General features: G+C 37.6%; 1 protein-coding gene and 1 non-coding gene across 2 annotated transcripts in view; both read right to left on the minus strand.

Moving 5' to 3' along the window:
- USH2A (usherin) overlaps positions 1-23,158 on the minus strand; it is a 617,249-nt gene that overhangs the window by 523,345 nt on the left and 70,746 nt on the right. The window contains exons 9-10 of the mRNA XM_040985311.1: positions 5,860-6,055; positions 3,085-3,215 (exon numbers count right to left, since the gene is read on the minus strand). Of these exons, the coding sequence (XP_040841245.1) occupies positions 3,085-3,215; positions 5,860-6,055 (327 nt within the window). The remainder of the gene's footprint in view (positions 1-3,084; positions 3,216-5,859; positions 6,056-23,158) is intronic.
- Positions 6,985-7,088, minus strand: LOC121160139. Its single transcript, XR_005884500.1, has one exon. It is a non-coding gene; the product is annotated as a U6 spliceosomal RNA (small nuclear RNA).

Here is a 23,158-nt window from a genome sequence, read left to right on the forward strand (position 1 = left end):
AGCAGTAGAATATGGCTGAGTATAGGAGGGAGTTCTTGATTCCTGGCTTTGGCCTAACCCAGACCTGGCTATTGCAGACATTTGGGAACTGAAGCAGTGGATGGAAGATCCCCACCACCATCAGCCCCTGCACCAGTCTCTCTCTCTTTCTACTTTTGAAATAAATCATGTGTTTGAAAAATACAGGGGGGCAGACAGTGTCATAGCAAGCTAATCCTCTACCCTGTGTCTTTTGCATCTCATATGGGCCCCAGTTTGTGTCCCAACTGCTCCACTTCTGATCCAATTCTCTCTGCTTATGGTCTAGGAAAGCAAAGAGGACAGCCCAAGTCTTTGTGACCATGCACCAACATAGCAGACCCAGAAAAAGCTCCTTGATTCTGACTTGAGATCAGCTCAGCTCAGTTCTGGTCTGGCCATTGCAGCCAGGCAAGGAGAAGAAGGGAGAAGATGGGAGATTTTTACTGTTTTGCTCTGTAAAATCTTTCAAATAAAGTATATATGTATATGTATGTATATATAACACAAAGAGAGGGAGAAGAGAGAGCTCAAAAGTGAGAGTTAAGAAAAAAAAAAAAGGAAGAGATAGAAAGGGTACAGAGGAAGGCATTAAAAACACACAGATAAACCCCAAATACAATTTAAAGGTGCCCTAAAACTTAGATGTGGCTCTGAGGACTACAAGGACTTTAAGAACTCCTTAATCAAAATGATTACTCTTCATTTTCCCCTTTTATTAATAGTATTATCTCATTTCAGATGGATTGTGTATCCTACATTTGCATTCATATTTTTATGAGTCAGTGACTCAGAGCATGACTTCATGCCATTCTCAAGATTTTGGCATTCACATGAGGAAGAATTATACTATTTCTCATGGAAGATGAAGGCAAACATGCCATATCTTATGAGATTAGATTGAGTTTCAAATGACAAGTGCCAAAGGGAAAGTTCCTTTCCAGAACACGGAGCACAGAGCACAGTCACTCAGGCCATTCGGGGCTGGCTTGATTCCTAGGTTATTATAACAAAATGAGACTTGAACTAGTGCCTAATTTTCTTGCATGCTCCCTAATATTATTAAGGATCGCAATCACATGAATTTTTCAAAAAATGTCCTTGAATTCAATTTTACACTTTATAATTCTGACACCATTGACAACTTTCTTAGTGTGGATTCTGTTAGCCCTCTGAAAATAACAACAAACACATTTCAGAATCTTCTATCGTGTTATTGTGAAGGTACACTGGACACAGTATTTTCACATGGAACAACATATGCCTTGACTCTGTAACTGGAACATGAGAAAATGCTCAGTATATAAATGTGAGTTAGAGAAAGACAATGTAAAGTTTTTAGATTTGTCAAATTCCTATCATTTTCATTTACATTCATAGTCTGATACATAAATCTCTCTGGATACCATTCAGATTTAATGAAAATGCTATTTTGTCCAGTGCAAATAATATGATTAAGAAGGTAAATTTGGAATGTGTAAATGAGTGATTTAAAACACAAAAAGAAAAATATTTTTAAAGTGAGAACAAAAAGGCCAATACTTAGCCTAGCAGTTAAGCTTCCCCTTCGAATGCCTGCATCCCACACTTCAGTGCACAGTTCTGAGCCCTGGCTCCTGCACATTCAGGAGGCAGCAAGGGATGACCAGTACCTGTGCACCTGCCACAGATGGGAGAGACACAGAGGACACTCATCTCCTGCCTTTGCCTAGGCCAGCTCTGACGGAAGCAAATACTTGGGGGCTGACACAGAAGGTGGAAGTTATCTGCCAATATCCTTGCAGCCAGAATAAAATGAAGACAAAAATTTCAAACAAAGAAACGTGTTAACAGTTTAAAATATGTCTTTTCTTTGTGTATTCTGAACTACACAGAGAATGTCAACTTGTAGTAGCGTATTTTAAAAAGAAACGCTTCCTTTCCTCTCTGTCACTTCACCTTTCTCTACTGAATAATAGTCAAGCTTGTGGCTACAGATCTGATTTACCCAGTCATCACCTGATAGATATTTTGACTATGTCTACATTTTGACTACTATGGATAACGGGGCTAAGACAGATATATGTATACGATTTTCTGAGAATATGTTTGTACTTCATTAGGTTACACAACCAAGAGTTAAAATTCTTGGTCATGTTTTAACTGAAGCTAAACATTTTGAGGAAGACCAGAGGGTTCTCCAAAGTGAATGCATATTTCACACTCACATCAACGGTCTTCGGGAGTTCTCATTTTCTGCTGCCTCACCGATTCTTTGGCTGTTATCTATTTTTCAGCACTGAGAATGGCTGAGGAGTGAAGTGATGGCCCTTTGTGGTGTTGGCTTGCACCTCTCTGGTGACGGGTGGTAAAACTGTGTCTCTTTTCAGGTACCTAGCAACTATTCCTGTGTCTTCCTTAGAGAACATCCATACTGATTCTTGACCAATTATTGGCTCTTCCCATTTTATTATTGAATCTTTAGTGTTCTCCTTACTAGAGGAGAATTTCTTCATTAGATGTATAATCTATACATATTTTCTTTCACTCTTTGTATTGTCTTTTTTTCAGTTTAATGCTGGTATCACTTTAAAACAAAATGTTTTTAATTTTAATGAAGTCCTATGTATCCATTTTTTGCTGGAAACAGGTTATCATGTTTTCCACTGAATCTACATGTAAAGTAAATTTGGCTGTACTATGTTCAGTAGAAATTTTTACAACTGCTATTATTTATTTATTAACATCAACTCACCAATAATTACCAGGCTATACTCAATTTACTATACTCAGTTTACATGTCAGCTTACTTGGAACCCCCGCCCTCAAAGTTTTTTCCCTGACATTTGTAAAGTTGAAGGAAATTAAGTACTGCTATGTGGAAAGGACCACCTAAGTAACCATAAACTTTCATGTTCATACTAACAGGTGCATAGGCACACCCCTGAAGTAATATTTATTTGAAATACAATCACACACAGAAGACTTCCTGAAACCGGAGTCCTCAATTCTACTGGTACCATTATCTCCAAATCAGTTTCTCGAAGGGAGATTGTGTCTTCACCCACAGGACCGACAAGAACTCACCGGATCACAAAGAAGACTACTGTTTCTGGTGCCAGCTTTATCACAGTCACAGGGTCTGCAAACATCAGTGGCCGAAGGATCTGCACCAACATGCCGAAAAAAGTAATCCTTGCACAGCTCACAGTTCTTTCCTGTATCAAGGAAAGGTTATGCATTATGACTTCCAATTCATTAAAGTCCACCACATAATTCAAAATTAAAGACTGTATTCCTTTGAGGGAATTCTATAATTTTGGGGATGTCCATTTTAATGCACCTTTCATCTCTACCTGCCAATTTAGTGATCCAGAGCATATGAAACAATGAACCTGTTACTAACTGTGCTCTACTTCATTAAACTCCCATCTGTTACATAATATCACATTTCTGCAAAGCTATATCTTATAGGAACCCATCGATTTTAAGAGTTTGCTTCTAAAAGCTTTACTTCATGGGCCAAACACTTATTCTAAAGCTAACATGAAAAGTTTTTATATGTGAGGTAGATGGTGTATAACAGGAAGCAAGTATGTTATGTACGATTAAAAAATATTTTCCAGAAGTAAATCATGGCACACTGCTCTTAATTCAATTGGTCATTCTATAGTATGCATACTGAAAAGCAAACACTTCTATCAGTAGCCATTATATTTCAGGTCAAATATCAAAATGCAAACTGGATAATAACAAATTTCCAATTAAATATGAGAACATTATGATATACTAGATATAACCTCTCACATTCAGGGCCCAGTGCAATGAAATTCCTCAATATCTGAATCCTCACCTTGCAAGTACTGGGATCTCATATAGGTACCAGTTCTTGTCCCGGCTACTCCACTTCTGCTTAGGAGCTGGGAAAACAGACAAGGATGGACTGAAATTTTGGGACCATGCCCCACATGGATTTCATGGAGGAAGTTCCCAGCTCCTGCTTTCAAGCAGCTGAGGCCATCTGGGGAGTAACCAGATGATGGGAGATCTTTCTGTCTCTCCTTCTCTCTATAATACTAAATTACTAATTCCTGAAGACTTCAGCAGTGAACAAAATATACAGCACATATTTCATCACTCTCACAGAACTGATGGTCTAGTAAGATGAACCCAAATTAAAGAATAACAGGAATAAATGTGCATTCATAGCTATGATCAGCATGAGGAGCTACTGAATTAAAAAGATGGTTCAGATCTTTCCTGAAAAAGTGCAACAGGCTCTTACTGAAGAAAGCAGAATTGTAACTGTGGTTCCAACTGCCCACATGAGGGTCTCTGTGTCTCTTTGATGTACACAATATGTCCTAAACAGAACATGCATTTCGTCCTTGGTTGCATCCTCTTTTGTTTCCTTTCCAAATGACTGGCTCCAATCAGGACCTTATGCTCAAGCAGGAAGATGAGAGCTTAGCCTGGGTCCTTTGACTTCCTTGCCTACATTCTGATCCTCGCTCTTCTATCCTGTGTTATACTGACATGCACCCCAACATCATTTCTCCCGAGTCATAGCCAGAAGCCAAATTATTCACCACGGCTTATAGAGACCTCTACTATCTTGGCTTTCCATAATTCTTGTTGTTAATCAAAGCCATTTTTCCTTTGACCATTTCACCAAAGGTGCCATGTTCCTCTCTGCTCTGGCACACTTCACAACATGCTTGTATTAATAAACTTTTGTTGATCCTCCTAATTCTCGTCCATCTCATTGCTTCATCTGCTTAACTTCACTGTAGTGGCCTTATCAAGTTCCATGATATACTAGTAAAAAAAAGTTTGGAATTATTCGTTGAGTAGTAATTATACCTTCTTTCCACTATACAATAATGCAAAGACAGGAAAAATCATTATCACATTCATCTTTATATCCCCAGGACCTAGTTAAGTTATTATGACATTTCAGGTCATCAATAGTCATCTAATAAATTAATTCATGCTTCAGAGTAGCACTTTCAAACCCATTAGACTTGGGTCATTATATTTTACAAATTAAGATGCTGCCTATTTCTACTTTTAACATACAGGATTTTCAAAAAATATTAATTTTTGATGGCTGATTAAAATGCTTTGTGATTTTTTAGAACAGGGCAATGAATATCATCTTCTCATTTAGAATTTTTGAGCAAGGGATTCCCATATTTGCCAGTATCTAACCAAATCAAAACAAACAGAACATGCCCATATCAGAATCTAAACATAATGCAAAAGAGTGACATAAGGAAACCTAAAGATAAATTACTAGTCACGGTGACACTTGTGACTCATCCAAAAACATATTTAAAGTTTTATCAAATGGAATGAAGCAGTTATTATAAATAAAAACATTTCCTCTGGCTGTACAGGCATGCATTTAGCTTGGTGGTTATGATGCTGACCACAATCCCACATGCCCTGTCGGAGTGCCAGGGTTGGATACTCAGCTCAAGATCCTGACTCCAGCATTCTGCTAGTGCAGATCCTGGGAGCTAGCAATCCTGCTTCAAGCAGTAGAATTCCTGCCATCTCTGTTAAAGGCATAGAAGGACTAACCAGCTTCCTGCTTCAGCTTGGTCCAGTTCTGTTTAGGGCCTCTCCAAAGCAGGGGAAGGGATGGAAGGGATGGAAGGGATGGAAGGGATGGAAGGGGAAGCTAACAAAACAAAAAGCTGCAGTTAACACATTACTTCTAAAAACGAATTATCTGAAACCAGGCAGATTTGGTGAACCAGTGTACCTAGCAACAACATAATTTAAAACACTGTGCATTGCAGATGGATGCACACAGTCCTTAAGGGCCGAGTCGGCAATTCATCTTCTGTTCATTACCTGTAGTGTTATGTTCACAATCATCACAAACTCCTCCTCCCCCTCGCAGGTGCTCTGAAGGAAACGGATCTGCAGAGACATCATAGTGACAGCTTCTGGCATGGCTGTTGCACTGACAAGGCTTGCAGTTGAAGGCATGGACTTGAGTGCCTTGGCGGAAAGGCTTGTCATTGTAAAGAGGCAAGCAGTGGTCACACTAGAAGAAGAAGCAGAAAGCTTTGAACTTCCTACTCATCCACCAATTCCTGTTCATTATGGTAAAGCGAATAACCAGCAAGTTTAGTATTTTTGGTACAATGCTTTCTAAACCAGCAGGAGAAAAATAGATGTTAGGTATGGTAGGGCTAAATAATGAAAGTGACCATGCAATCTCAATAATTAATGGGAAAAGTTTCTATGGTTCCCAAATCTTGACAGTTGTTAAAACATTACAAACTCCCATGTGGACAGGAACAACCAGTAGTCAAGCAACATGCATGTGGTCCTGTGTAATTTAAAACATTAGAAACTTGAAGGAGTTTTTGTTTTCTTTCTTTGTAGATAGAAAGCGCTCACCAAGTGCTCCCCCTGGCTCACCAAGTGCTCCCCCTGGCTCACCAAGTGCTCCCCCTGGCCCAGTCCCTATGGCCACTTGAGGCCTGAACCAGAGATGGCAATCCTTTTGTTACACAAAATTTCAAAGAAAATCAATCTTTTAAGAAGAAACACCATGTCTGTGCTTTGGCAAATTGTTGTGATTCTAAGTTTGGATAAACTTCCAACATTTTAACATTTGTACTTTTAAAGTGTCAGGAAGTGTTGCTAAGAATGTCTTCGCTATGAAGTTTTTACTAGCATCGCTTCCTCCAGGATATCTTCCCTGTATTTCTTTTTGCCTGTATAAGGGTTAAGATTTAATATATTAGTTTTAGTATATATTTTTCTACTTTACTGTCCATATTTATCAACCATAGAATTATTTGTGAACACTAGTGCCACTGATTTGTGTTCATTAATCCTATATCCTGCTATTCTGCTAAATTCTCTTATGCTTCCAATAGTCTCTTGACTGAGTCTTTTGGTCCTCCTATGTAGAGAATCATGTCATCTGCAAATAGGTCATTTCAGTTCTTCATTTCCAATGTGACAATTATGGACGGCTTCATGAATTTACATGTCATCTCTGCACAGGGGCCGTTCTAATCTCTGTATCATCCCAATTACAGTGTAAGTGCTGCTAAACCGAGCATATTTTTCTCTTGTGATTTTCATAGATAAATTTTTAATAATAATACAATCAGTATGGCAATGAAGATCACAATGAAGATTAGGTAGAAGAATTTCATCATCTTAAAGAAGTATTTATGACCAGACAACCAAGATGCATTTATGACAAAAAATAAGGAATACATCGTCAGCTTAGTTTTTACCTACTAATTGCGTGTATAGATTAATTGAAATTTGTGCTTGCATTCTTACAATAAATTTGACTTAGTTTGTGACAAATGGTGCTACTAAGTGGGAAAAAAAAAGTTTTGCATTTGTATTAACAAGCAAGGGGCCAGCCTATAGTGCAACATTTGATGGTTAGTTGACAAGCCTACAGCCTATATAGGAGTGTCAATTTTGAGCTCTACCTCCACTTCCCAGTCCGGCTTCCTGCTAATGCACATTTACACAGGCAGTAGGTAGGAGTTCAAATACTTCAATCACTGGAATCCATAAAGGAGACCCACTTGTGTTCCTGGCTCAGGGTTGTTTGGTCCGCTCATGGCTGTTGCAGGTATTTGAGAAATATAATAACAGATGGGAGATCTCCCCATCTCTTTACACATATATTTTATATTCACTTACAAGAGTATATATAAAAAATGAGACTGCTCTATTTTATAAAGGTTAAAGCAAATTTAAAAATGTGAGCAGGTAGTATATATACTTCTATTTTTAAAGTTAATCTCTGATCAGAAAATTCTCATTTATGTGCATACTAAAACATATTGCACCTTGCTAAACTACATTTCAAGTATGGTTGGATTAATTATATATAGTAAATATAAATAACATTCATATGGATGCAGCGGAATATTATGCAGCCATGAAAAAGAATGACGCTACAAATATTTGCAGTGACATGAATGACTCAACAAACCAAGCACAGAAGGCAAAGCATCAGACGACCTCACTCATTTGTGAATGAACCAAGAAGCCATTCTCAGAAGATGAAAGAATAGTTGTTCCCACAGGCTGGAGAATGGAGAGAAGGAAGAATGGACAGAGAATAGCTAATTGGTAAAGCTGCATAGGCAGAGTACACTTCCATCAAGCACGTTTGACAACAGTTACAGGTAGATTTCAAAACAACTACTAAAGAGGACTTTTAATGTTTTCAATATAAAGATGTGATGGCTATACTTCTCTTTATATATATTTCAATATCACATTATATCCAATTAATATGTACAATTATTATGACAAAACTTCTCAGATGACAAGCTGTCCTCACTCATGCCTGCCGCTGTGTTCTGTATTGTATCCATCACTAGCGGAGTCGTTGAGCAGGAACGTGCTTGCCCATGACCAGCTATGGAGGAGGTGATCTGACTTGTAGAGTAGAACTAGGATCAATTTAAGATCAAAAGTTGTTTCTGGTCAATTTTTTCCTTTGTAATTTTAAACAGAGCCTGGCTGATCTACACTCCCTCCCTGGGAACACATACTACTAACACCGGCTTCTTTGGTTTTCCTTTCTGTGACAGAGATAAGTCCCAACCTGATACATGAAAGAATACATCAAAACTCACTTTCTTACTCGTGGTACTTGAAGGAGAGCAATGAGCTCATGGAGATTACCCATGTATTGTTACCAATCTCACAGTAGCTTTAAGAATTTCGAAACAATACTCCATCTCAAAATTTTGTGAATTTTTATGAAACAAAACCCTCAGCATGATTTTTGTTTTATTTAAACATGTTGCTCTCATAGTGTGGACAACTAGCATGATAGTTGGAACATCAGTGAAGAGAAGTACATCCCATGGCTTGGGGCTCTGGTTCCCAAACCTAAGCCCCAGCTTCTATGGTGTGGACACTAGGAAACATGGTGAGGCTCAGACAATTGAGCTGCTATGTTTAGGGAGTGGGACAGTAGGTGGGACAACATACTGTCACACTCACCTATTTCTTGGTATTTGGATCTATATCAGCCTCTGTGCCCTACAAATCATATACTTTTTCCCCATCCCATTATGTCTATATAATATTATATATAGACATATAATTTTATGATTCAGGTTATTTTTCTTGAATAAGAGTTGCTGAAAAGTGACTTTTCGGAACAGGATGCTATTAGAGAGTGATTACACACACAGTTTGTCTTCTGTTTGGGTTTGGGATTTTCTCAACATGTGTTAGCAAAATGAATTCAATAAAAGATTTCCTTTGATATCTCTATAATAACAACGTTTTGCTTAATTAGGCTCTTTAAAGATGTTCTTTGTGAGTTGATCCTTATTATCTACCTAAAAATAAAAAAATCAAAAACTTTTACTAGGAAGACTGACCTACACCGTTGATCACGGCTCAAAGGGCAAGATCGTAATCTTCTGCACGCTTGGAAAGATAAACTGCATCGCTAAGCAGTGGAGAGGGACCCCACCATGAGCCCAAAAAATGAGAACCCTACAGGAAAAACAGACAACATGTTCTCTTTCTGTAAAGAAAAGAAACACAATTTTCACCTTTAAACTCTCAAGCTGAGAAACTTTACAAATTATGATTAAAATCAGGATGGACGTTGAAGTAAAATATTTAGATGATACAGATGTATTTACAATATCAATGATATGTCTCACATACATAAACAATTGTCTATGAGCAAGTGGTGTTACAGATGACTATTTTAGAACTTTAGCTTTTCTATAGTTTACATTTACTACTGGTATATTAAAATGAATTAAAATAACAATGATTATGAGAAAATTGTATGTGCTTTATATGTAATGTGTAAACATGTAACATTTAACATGTAACATTTCACTAAGCTAAAAAAATTAAAGTGTTTCTGCTGTAAATTACAAACAAATGAGCAGGAAACCACAACCCAAGTGATTTTCCTTTTGGGACAAATACAGACTAAAAGAGTTTACAGATAACTTGTATAATTTTTGAAGGACATCTATCTTCAAAATGAGATTAAAGCATGAAGCAAGTATGAGAGACGACTGGCTAAATTCGTTTTAAAATTTCAAAACACACACAACTAAATGACAGGCTGATACCTATTTTGGGTTTTGATCGTAAGAATGATTCTGTGTTGTTATTACTTAGTGTGGTTTACAAGGACAAAAAAGAAATACTTTGTAGTTTATCCTTTGATCACAAAGTTCTATGAGCCTCATTACTTTAAAGTCCCATCGCTGCAACTTTTCCACAATTCTTCTCAGATGTTGCAAGGAATGTGACAAATGGAAGAAATAATAATTGGTAAGCACATTTATTATGGGTACATTTTTAAATTTTTTTAATTTTGCCCATATTTTCTATTAATAATAGGAGTTCAATTTCAATCTAGAAATAGGAGTTTGTCTAATATTTTATGCAGCTCCTGAGTCAAATGTTCTCAATTTAATGTTTTCCCAATCTGCAGTTGATCATTTGTCACTTTCAGTGATACTTCGGCTACTTCCGTGGTGATTGAATTCCCTCTGACATGTCCCTTGGATGCATGAATCACAAGTTCAGACAATGGCTACACAGGAGGTCAGTGACCTTCATCAGAATTAAACTACTTTCATCCTGATAGCTTCTAAAGGCTCTTAATCAGCTCCACGAAGCTGTTGCAAAATATTTACAAATGTTTAAGAAAAAAAAATTGGCCCCAGCATAGTAGCCAAGTGGTTGAAATCCTGGCCTTGCGTGCACCAGGATGCCATATGGGTGCTGGTTCGAGGACCAGCTGCTCCACTTCCCATCCAGCTCCCTGACTGTGGCCTGGGAAGGCAGTCATGGACAGGTAAAAGCCTTGGGATCCTGCACCCGAGTGGGATACCTAGAGGCTGCTCCTGGCTCTACATCAGCTCAGCTCTGGCCTTTGCAGCCACTTGGGATGTAAACCAGCCAATGGAAGATCTTTCTTTCTCTCCTTCGCTCTGTAAATCTGCCTTTTCAAAAAAAAAATTCTTCTTTAAAAATCATACAAATCCTTAAATCTAGAAGACACTAATGGAATTAATTTCATTACATTATATTCTAATAATACACAATGATATCTCTGTCTTCTGGATCATGAAACAGGAATTCAGTGTTCTTTTGTTACTCCTACAGACTAGGAAAACAATTTTTCAAAGACAATCTGCCAGCCCAAAAGCATCTGAATCAACTCATGTTTTTTCATTCTCAATTTTGATCATTTATCTCCTAATACCCCCAAACCTACAGGGAAATAAACACTTAGAAAAAAAATGGAAAACTTAACAACACATTTTAATCAATAATCCTAAATGCCTTTTATATATCTTAAATGCCTGTTATGTACCTTTGAAGAAAGGTGCCTGTCAATCAGAGATATCTGATACCTTAATATCATCTTTCAGAGACACTTATTTCCCATGGAAGAGGGAAGGCAAGAGAAGAACACCTCCCTAAAAATTCTCACCAGCAAGTTCTCTGTGTACAACTGAATCAAGGTCATTTATAAACTCTTACTGAGAACCTCTAGTCATCAAAAGCAATTGAACTTGTCCTCAACACACATACAGTTTGGGTTAGTGTGATGGCTCAATAGCCATATCCTCACTGTGCAAATGCCAGGATCCCATATGGGCACAAATTTATGTCCCATCTGCTCCCATCCAGAGCCTTGTTTATGGCCCAAGAGAGCAATATAGGATGGCCCAAAGCCTTGAGACTGCACGTACATGAGACACCCAGAAGAAAATTCTGGCTCCTGGCTTTGGATCAGCTCAGATCTGGCCATTGCAGCTATTTTGCCAGGACACTGTAATTACTCAAACAATATCTTCTAAAAGAATGGACAAATGAATACATGAAAGAGTTTTTAATAAATAAGTGCATGATGATGCAGCAAGGGCTCTTTTTTTTTTTTCAGTGTATCCATTTCCTTCTTTACTGGCTCTAGAAGAGAGAGGGTGAGAAGAAACCTGCCCCAAGAAGAATTTGCTAACCAGAAGTACAATGACCAAGAGCAAAAGAAGAGAAAAAGGCAAAATGAATAGTACTGCAGAATCCCCTGCAAAAGAGCAAAACCCTTTGCCAATGTCAGAGTTAACTGAGGAAGACATTGAGAAAATGGCAGATACAGAACTGAAAACACTTGTTACAAAGCTTCTTATCAACAACGAGAGGCATATAAAACAGTCATTCAAGGAATTTAACAAATAAGTCACACTGGAAATGAATCAAATGAAAGCTGATATATTAGAAATAAAGAATAAAATGGAGCAAAGTAGAGTAGAGAGTTTCCAAAATAGAATGAAAGAGGCAGAAGAAACAATCTCAGAATTGAAAGATATTTCCTGTCACCAGGGAGAAGCAAACAAAAAGGTGGAAGCAGAGCTGGATCATCCAAAAAAAGTTTTCAAGAATTGACAGACACTAGTAAGAGGCCTAATACAAAAACTTTGGGAGTCCCAGATGATGCAGAATGAGAAACTAGGATTAATGCTGTACTCAAGGAAATAATAAGGGAAAATTTCTGGGCCCGGCATGATGGCCTAGTGGCTAAAGTCCTAGCCTGGAAGGCACTGGTATCCCATATGGGCACCGGTTCTAATCCCGGTGGCCCTGATTCGCATCCAGACAACAGAAAACTAAGTCAATGAACAACCCATTGCTAAAATGACAGGACCAAATTAACACCCATACATATTAACCCTGAATGTAAATGGCTTAAGCTCAATCAAATGTCATAGATTAGTAGACTGGATTAAAAACAAAACATATCTATTTGTTGCCTAGAGGAGATGCATTTCACCAATAAAAATCAGCAGAAACTATATCGCATGGATTTTGATTTTTTTTGTTGTTATTGTTAGTTTCATCTCTTCACTTTCTTCTGATTAAATTCTTCAGTGATTCATAGATCATATAATAGCATCATTTTCTTCAAGAATGTTCCTGATTTTGTTTTTCATTTCTTCAGCAACACATTAGTCTTTCAGTAGCTTATTATTTAACTTTATGGTGTTAATTTTTTTTTCATGTTGTTGATTTTGTATTGGGGTTTTTCATTTACGGGGATGTACAGTAACTGTGAAAAGGAGACTAACATATGCAGATGTGAGGATGAAATGCAGTATGCATCTCTACTTCCAGACTAAAGATGGACTCCCAATGAGACTGGTTACTATGTGACAATAGGATGCTGGATTCTCTGCCATTGTCTATGCCCACAATGATGGACATAGACTATGTATGAAAAACTATATTTTAGTAATGAGATAGGGGAACTCGGTGGGGGGGGCTGGAATTGAGGAAAGAATAAGGGAAATCTTCGGGGCCTATGGAACTGTATATCATAAAATGATAATGATACTGATAATAAATAAAAGATTTTTAAAAAGAAATACCTAGATTTGTTCTTCTAGACAAGGCTTTTTTTTTTAAGATTAATTTTTATTGCAAAGTCAGATATACAGAGAGGAGGAGAGACAGAGAGGAAGATCTTCCATCTGATGATTCCCTCCCCAAGTGACTGCAATGGCTGGTGCTGTGTCGAATTGAAGCCGAGAGCCACGAGCTCTTCCGGGTCTCCCAGGCGGACGCAGGGTCCCTAGGCTTTGGGCCATCCTTGACTGCTTTCCCAGGCCACAGACAGGGAGCCGAATGGGAAGCGGGGCTGCCAGGATTAGAACCAGTGCCCATATGGGATCCTGGCGCATTCAAGGCGAGGCCTTTAGCTACTAAGCCCCTGTGCCGTGCCCTAGACAAGGCTTTTATTGTGATGAAAACAGCTTAGATTCACAATTATCATGCCTAAATGTTTTATTGCTATTTAACGAAATCTTTCCCAAAAACTCACTTATAGAGAAGAAAATTGAAGAGTGAAGAATTACGTTAATTTCCCAAGCTCATTCACTACCATGTAAATTAGAATATAAACATTCCTAGGCAGAAAAATGTCTTAAAAAAAAAAAACTCATTGCTCTGTTCGCAGTGGAACCCTGGAAACTTAAAAAATGAGTCATTCTATCCCTGGGTAGGAAATTCAGAAATATGGAGGGAGCCCTCATGTTGGTGGGAAGTGGATGAGAGCAATCTGCCTTTATGGAAGATATCACAGTGCTTACTTTATAGGAAGCTAGGTCTGAAGGCCCAGAAACTTACACAGATATTTCTATTCTTCTCAGAATTCAGCCACGATGTGGAGAAATATAAAAGCCTCACTGGTGGGTAAAAGTTATTGTTCTCAAGCTGTAATCATCATTTCCCCTTTCTTTTCAACTTGTCAGTTCAGTTAGAATACAAATGATGTCATATCAGGGTAATTTCTTTTATCTACTAGATACAGAAAAGAACTTTATGAACAAAAACTTTATTTTACTGAATAATTTTTTTCCCAATAGAAGCTTCCTTATGGTCCAGAGGTAAAGCTAATGTTAGACAATCTTGGTAATTAATTATTAATATTGCATTTAGTAGTGGGAAGGGCATAGCTGGAGCTTGAAGCTGCAGTGAGAATCTTGAATGAAAAAGGCTCATTGCTTTGCTCATGGCAGGTGATCAATATATATTTAGTAAATACATGAGTGAATGATTTAATAAACTGCATTTACAACATGCTACAGAACTGTACCTTAGTGTAGCAAGCATTTGATTGAATAGTAACATTACAGATTGAAAAGCAAATGCAATATTCTGCCCCCAAGAATTTTGCTTTTGCTCAGACCACCATGATCACATGTTTATCCCAAGGATATGATTCCTTTGTCAGTAATAATTTCCCCCCCGTTAGGAATTTTCACACAATTAGCATATCGGCAAACACAATATATTTACCTTCTCTACAGGTAATAATTTAAATAACTACTAATACTATTGAGTGATATTAAGCAGACACAGTTGGCAATGCCCTAACCATGGACACTTAACACATTTAACCTACTTGGTATTTTCAATGATTAATCTGTAGTAACTACTTTTAGGAACATTATTTTTTTCTTTTTGAATATTTCTAAACACAGCAGTGAAAACAATGCTGAGGCAAACTTACATGGAAAACTATAAAAATCATCTAACAATACAAGACTTATTAACATATGAATTGAAATTGACATTTGAGAAAATATAAACTAGAGGAAGACTATTTGGGGATAACTCTTCAGCTGCTAGCCTGTGAACTTTTAAGCACACATTTCTGGCTGTATACCTTTTAGATAGAGTTTTCAGAAAGTAGAGTCTGAATAAGATGGGACCATGACCTCAGAGGTCATTAAGCCGTCTTCGTTAGTTTTCACTGCTGCCTGTTGCATAATATTTAACTTCCTCCTTGGCCTACTTGTCTTGCTGCTTGTCATTCCTTATTTCCTCCTCATCTTTGATTCTAGGAATTGTTCAGGAAACCAAATAGAAGACACACATGGACACCCCAGCTTTACCCTAGAGTACAAAAGGAGGATTGTAATACTGGTTCAAAACCACTCTAATTCATTGTAACCATAACTGAATTCCATTGATAGCTCAAGAAATGTTTGCTGAACCAGAAATCCTATTTTTATAAGATAACCTGAATTCTTCTTTAAAAAAAAAAAAACACTTCAGTGAAGAAAAACTGGATTCAGTATACTACGATTTTTTTTTACAAACAAATGTTTCAGATGGCAAATCCTAGATGGCTGCCTTGAGGTGTTCCATAATAACCCCTGAACAGAGAAGAACCAGCTCAACAAGGAAGGAAGGAATTCCTAGAAAATCAACCAAGAGACAACTCTAGAAAGCAGAGAAGAGGTGATAAAATCCCTAAAATCACAGAAATCCAAAAAGTTCTCAACAGAGCGAGATACCAAGTTCACTATAACTGCTCCATCACAAAGCAGGGCAGTCCACATTTCTGAAAAGGATATAAAGAGAAACCACAGGGAATCTCATCTGCAAAATAGCAATTCTAGTGATAGAAATTCCACAGCCCTCAGAGGATTTAAATCAAGTGTGGTAAAATGAGTAGAGTCCCGGGCCCGGTGCGGTGGCACAAGTGGTTAAGGTCCTCGCCTTGCACGCCCGGGATCCCATATGGGCACCGGTTCTATCCCAGCAGCCCCGCTTCCCTTCCAGCTCCCTGCCTGTGGCCTGGGAAAGCAGTCCAGGACGACCCAAGGCTTTGGGAACCTGCACCCGCATGGAGACCCAAAAGAGGCTCCTGACTTCGGATCAGCATAGCACCGGCCATTGCTCTCACTTGGGGAGTGAATCATCGGACGGAAGATCTTCCTCTCTGTCTCTCCTCTCTGTATATCCGCCTTTCCAATAAAAAAATAATAAAAATAAATCTTTAAAAATAAAAAAAAAAAAAAATGAGTAGAGTCCCAGCGAATTCTTTGCTCTAAATCAAGAGCTTACATTGGGCCCTCTACCCCAAAGCCCAGTCCCCAGAACCAGCATGCCACTCACAGACAGAGATCATGTCCCTCAACTTTAGGATAGCATTGCATAAATCCCAGCCACCATGGGTTACCGTTTGTGAGTTGGGCAAGTTTTTCCAGTCTCCTGGCTCAACACTGGAAGCTACTGATACAAGCCACAGAAGAACTTAGGAAAGTTCCTTTCCCACGAATCTTAAGTTCAAGTTACCCTTGCCAACTTTCTCATTTGTGGCTCTCGGTCCAAAGTTGGAGCATCCAAGCCCCAGTGTCTACACTACTTTCCCATGGGATCTAAGTCCTATCTTAGTTGCCCAGGTCAGGCTCACGACTGCCGGTGAACAAATATCAGCATCTCCTGCACTCACACCTGTAGGATCTGCGGATGGGCTCAGCTCATCCTGCATCTCTGGGACAATGACTGTGCCTCCGCTTGGGCTCCTCCCTGGACCCTGGAAAAGTCCTAGTCTCTGTCCTTCCACTTCGGTTCTAAATTTGTTGGTGCCAGAAATGTTAACTTCGCCCCAGTCACCAAAAAGACCTAGGTAAGGCTCCATTCACAATCTCTAGCTCTGGAACTGTGGCGATTGGTAAGGGGATGCAGACAAGAAGTTCTCTGATTTGATCAATACATGTACTGAATAGTCACACTATATACAAAATGTGACTTTATCATTCATCGAAAAATTCATGTATCATTTTAGGAGATGGATATGTATACATGATTTGATCTTTAAACACTGGATATTTATATCCTGTTATAAAATTTACCCCATAAATACATATTTTAAATAATAAAAATACACTTCCAAATAATATATATCATAGAAGCATGGATTCAAAAGTTAAAAAGCATTATGCATTATTGCTTTACTTTAAAGATTCTTCTAATTATTCAAGGAACATCCAAGTTATTTGACTTACTATTTGGATGGATATAAAGCCGTTTGCATTTGAAATTTTGTCTAATATTAGGTTTGGGCATTAAGGAGCTAAACAAAAATCCTTCCATTGCTGTTGCTGTATTTAAGCTTTTATTTGAGCTTTAAAACTCTGCCGTATTTATGTGACTTGTAAATTACTAATTGTTAGCCTGAATCATTTGTTTGCACTAAAGTCATCTCTATTTATTATAGCAATTAGTGTCTGTCAGGGAATGCTTTTGGAATTCCACAAATGAAGGTTCTTCAATATTTTCTAATACGTGCATCTGTAATCAACACATAATGGGTGTACTGTGGCATAAAGCTGTGCACATAGAAGGCATTTAATAAATATCTGTTGAAGGAATAAAACTAGCAACTGATTGAACCTACACGGTAGTCCTTGTCATTGCGTACATACATGACTGTTTACTATTGCATACTAAATAGTCACTTCCGCTCTGTTTTTATCAGTGCCATGAATGCTTTTACATACATATTCTTGGTAGTCTAATATATATTTTTTAAATAATTTGAAATTCTAATTAAACACATTTATAAATGGTATAAAAACATACATATGCTCTTACTTACCACCCAATTTAAAAAATGGGTCCACCAGTAATATCTGAATTTGGTATTATATACTCAAAATCATCTGGTGATATCTTTATATTTATGTGCCATTTACTGCCATAGAGTTTTGCATTTATTTAGAATTTTCTTTTTTTTTTTAATGTTTTATTTACTTTATTGCAAAGTCAGATATACAGAGAGGAGGAGAGACAAAAGATCTTCCATCTGATGATTCACTCCCCAAGCGACCCCTACGGCCAGTGCTGTGCCTATCCGAAGCCAGGCGCCAGGAACCTCTTCCGGGTCTCCCACACTGGTGCAGAGTCCCAACCTCCGTCCTCGACTGCTTTCCCGGGCCAAAAGCGGGGAGCTGGATGGGAAGTGGAGCTGCCAGGATTAGAACTGGCGCCCATACGGGATTTTTGCGCAGTCAACGCGAGGACTTTAGCCGCTAGGCCCTGTATTTAGAATTTTCACAAATGACATAATGTATAGGTAATGCTCAACAGCCGGTTTTCTGTACACTCGTCACTGAGAACTCCGGACAGCGCATGCAGTGGCTGAACTCATCCTTGCCCACTGCAAGCACTGCAATGGCAAATTTGCACACTTTTTTGAAACAGTAACAGCACCTTCCACTGAAAGGAATGCAAGTCACCAGTTGCTAGTAGCTGAAATGATATTAGCTGAAATTTCCAAGCCTTTTATCTTTGCAAACATGTTAGCTATAAAATGTAATTTAAAACTTTAATCAGTTTACTAATAAAACACACTAAATGACAAGTTTTTCGTAGATATTGATCATTTCTGTTAGCACATCTCCCTCGTGAATCACTCCCTTACTCATCTGCCTGAGTTTCCATTTGTTTAATTTAAAAGGTAACGCTGCCAGGCCTGTGCAGTGGCTCGATTGGCTAATCCTCCCCATCCATGTGCCAGGATACCAAAGGGGTTCTTGTTCGTGAGGTGCTGTTCCCCTTCCCATGCTTGTGCCCTGGGAAAGCAATGGAGGATGGTCCATTGCCCTGGGACCCTGTACACACATGGGAGACCCAGAAGAGGATCCTGGCTTCAGATAATCTCAGCTGCAGCTGTTGCAGCCACCCGAGGAGTGAACAAGTAGATGGAAGATCTTCCTCTCTGTGTCTCCTCCTCTCTGTAAATCCGTCTTTTCAATAAAAATAATTTTTCAAAAAAATTTAACACTGTCATGTTTTCTGTGTTGCTAATGTCAAGCTTTAATCTGTAGTTTCTGTATTGTCCAATCATCATGGCATTTGATGTTAAGAGTTTCTACGTTTAATGTATTTACCAACTTTCTGTGATAGTTTATATTTCCTGTCTCTGGAGATCAGAAAGATGACAGTGCATTTTTGTGGATAATTTTAGTTTAATATTTAGATGTCAGTTGTGCTACAAATTCCTTTTTGTTTATAATGCAAGTTATAAATTCAACTTTTCATTTAAAAAATAAATTTTCCCGCTCATTCATATACTATGTGTTAAATACCTCATGGTTTCAGCTGTACACATGCAGTAAGAACTTCCACGGGTGCTTGTTTATCCTCGAATTGATTTTTATTGTCTTATATTTTCAAAATAAGACTTTCCATCAATCTTACCTTGCCTTCTATCTTTTACAAATTTACAATTGTGATTTTTGATCCTCTAATCACCAAGCTATAGAGAAATGTTACAGAAGAAGTTTACTGGGTATTTGTTGGATTTGGAAAGAATTCACACCTTTGTGATACTAAATGTTTCTATATGTGAGTTGGATATGGTCTCATAAGGATTTTTTTAAACAATTTTTCTGAGTCTAAATCACTTGGTAGATAATCTTTCAGATTTAACTAAAATTTCTATATTAATGATCCATTTACTACACTGATATGTTAGAGGCAACTGATAATACATTTAGCCTTTATCTGGGTAATGTACGTAATTTTCCCTTTGAGAAATATTCATTATGTTTTATTGGAAAGGCTGATTTACAGAGAGAACAAGAGACTGAAGGAAAAATCTTCCATTTGCTGGTTCACTTTCCAAATGGCTGTAATGGCTGTAGCTGAGCAGATCCAAAGACAAGAGCCAGGAGCTTCTTCAGTTCTCCAACGTGAGTGCTGGGTCCTAGGAGTTTGAACTATCCTCTTCCGCTTTCTAGGCAACTACAGGGAGCTATACGGGAACTGAGGCAGCTGGGAAAGAACCAGCACCCATTGGGATGCAGGCGCTGAAGTAACCAGTTGAGCCATCATCATGGCCCCTTAACTTTTGAATATTTAAGAACTTCTCTGGTGTAGATATTCTGGCATTTTTCTACTTAATCACCGCCATGTATTTGCAATTTACCTTAATTCTTCAGCTTTTATTTTTCTTATCATATTTAATGGGTTAGAATCCCTACACCATGTTTTAAAACTAGATATTATTATTCCTGATTTAAAGGGATTGCCTCAGTGGCTCTCTCATTATGTACACTGTTATTTCTAAGATTCTATCTGGATGAGATAGTCCTCTTCAAATTAGAACATGTTTAAGGATTTATCCAAAAAAACATGATAGCTTATAAGATCATTTTTTTTTTCTAAAGTTACTGTCTATTGCAGTGCTAGTAGATTTTCACTTCATGTTTATTATGGTGACTTAAGAGATTTATTAAAGTATACTACCATTTCTGGGAAAAATTCCTATGATTTTTAGGTCAATTTTTTCAATTATTTAGTTGTTTACTAAATAAACAGCTAGTTAAAGATTAACTAGTTACAATAATTAACAATGAGTTGTTCGATTTTTTACAATTATTTTTGATGTTATTTTCTGGCCTATACAGTTGCATGGGAAGATTAAAAATGAACAGCTTTGCTTTCAAATAAAACCTTGATATACTATATATCTAACTTTTTTTGTTGTTGTTTCATTTCTTATCTTCACCATTAACTTGTAAGAAAGTGTTAGCTTTTCAAGAATAAAGGTAGTAGCATTTGCTTATAGGTAGAAACAGTATATAGCATGTTATTTCTCAAAAGAATTTAATTATATTACTACAAAACTAATAAAATTTCGTTTAGGATTTGCCTCTATTTTTCTGAGTAGTTTAATTAAGACTGGCATGAACTGGGAATGTGGCACAGCCCGTGACATTTGCATCCGGACCCCCACCTGACATTGACTGTTGAAGTTCTAGTCTCTTGACCTCAGCCATGTGAAGGGTGAGCTATTGGAGAGAAGGTTCCTGTCTCTCACTTTATTTTTCTACCTTTCAAATAAATAACAAATCTCTAAAAATCAAAATAGACCATATTAAATCAAAGCTCTTCTTCACATATTAGGACCTCAATAAAACTGAAATCACATACTGCAATCACAAGTTCCATGTAGTCCATTGAAAACAGATTTATAAGTTAGTGCATATTCAGTATTCCTTCATTTCTTATGATCATGATAAGACTGTTCATTTTCTTGCTATTAGATACAAGACTATGTCATGTTTCAAATTTGTTCAGTCCTCAAACCCTGAGGATTTGGGGGGGGACCAAAGGGAGTTAACTATCAATTAATTAATGAAACGCTTTAATGTCTCTGCACTGAAACTGGAGCTGTAAATTTCTCCTTCTAGTTATTTCAAAGTTTGACACAGTCTGTGTTGTGAGCTGCACGTTGGTTCAGGACTGTGCATTCATCGTTGTATGATGATTCTTATTTTGCCTAATAGAACTTTTATGTATGGTATATCTTGCTTAGTATTTTTATAGCTTATTCTTGCTTTCTTAACACTGTCGGCTTTGTGGATATTTGTGTTTTAGATATATTTACCAGTGTACACTTACAAAATAGTCACTCATTCAAAGAACAAAAATAAATAAATACTTTACAACAAAATGTACATGTAGAAATACATTGTCCAGTCTTGCCCAATCTGTTTCTTGTTAGTTGTTAAATTTTAGTGAGAGGTAGAGTTAAAACAGGCTTATAAAATTGATAGGAACTGCTGAAATCTAGCATTTCTTTTTTATTTTAGAACTTTTCCTTTTTTGCTTCTATTACCTTTATGGCATTGCATGCTATATACTTTTTCTGTTAAACCTGTTGGCTATTAAACATAGTTCCAGGTAGGATCATTCCAACACCCCTGCCTTACCCGAGTCTTGTTATAATTCTTGCTCTGTCTCTTCCTTCCTGCTTTTTTCTTGCCTTTACTTTTTGCTAAAGAAGAAATCATGACGTACAGGGTAAAACAAATTCTAGTTTAGAGATGTGATGACGGCAAATATCATATAGTCTTTTGAATAATTTTTCACTGTTTAGTTAGTCTCTATTATGAGCTTTTTAACTATAAATGCTCTTCAACTTCTGATGGAGTGATGCCCTACTACAAACAATACAAATTGAGAGCGCAGCAATTAGCCTAGTGGCTAATGTCCTCGCCTTGCACACGCTGAGATCATATATGGGCACCGGTTCTAATCCCCACAGTCCCCCTTCCCATCCAGCTCCCTAATTGTGGCCTGAGAAAGTAGTCAAGGATGGCCCAAAGCCATGACACCCTGCTCTCACACAGGAGACCTGGAAGAGACTCCTGGCTCCTGGCTTTGGCTTGGTGCAGCTTCAACTGTTGCCAGTCACTTGGGGGGTGAATCAACAGATGGAAAATCTTCCTGTCTGACTCTTATCCTCTCTGTATAACTCACTTTCCAATAAAAATAAATCTTTGAAGAACAAACAACACGAATTGAAAAACACCCCAAGATTGCAAGAATTCAGGTGTCTCCCATTATGATGTGCGACTTTGTTTACAGCTAGTATATTCCGCTGCTACCGAGGTTCTGAGGCAGGTCATCTCACATATTGTTAGTGCAGGGAAAGGACCAAAATTCAGAATAAGGTTTCTACAGAATACATTCTGCTTTTGCATTGTAAACTCAAAAAATCCTAAATCTCACTATCTATGTCAACACTCCTTAAGTCCATCCCTCAAGTTCTGACAGATGTGCCCCAGGTGGGGGTGAAGATGAGTTTATTATTTTCTTTCAAGTATTGTTTATAAGGACCATTGAATGACATCTTGCTATTTCTTGCATTCTTTCTCTACGTATAATACCCTCACAGTCTCTGTTTCTATTTATACACATACTTGCTAACCTATTTGTTCACTGTTTTTAGTTGCACATCAACCTTTTTATTTATAAATACATACTTTAAATATAAACTTAATGCGAGTCTAGTGGT

This window comes from Ochotona curzoniae, unplaced genomic scaffold (genome assembly GCF_017591425.1).
Source record: "Ochotona curzoniae isolate NIBS_2020 unplaced genomic scaffold, NIBS_Ocur_1.0 contig_430, whole genome shotgun sequence".
NCBI classification, from domain to species: Eukaryota; Metazoa; Chordata; class Mammalia; order Lagomorpha; family Ochotonidae; genus Ochotona; species Ochotona curzoniae.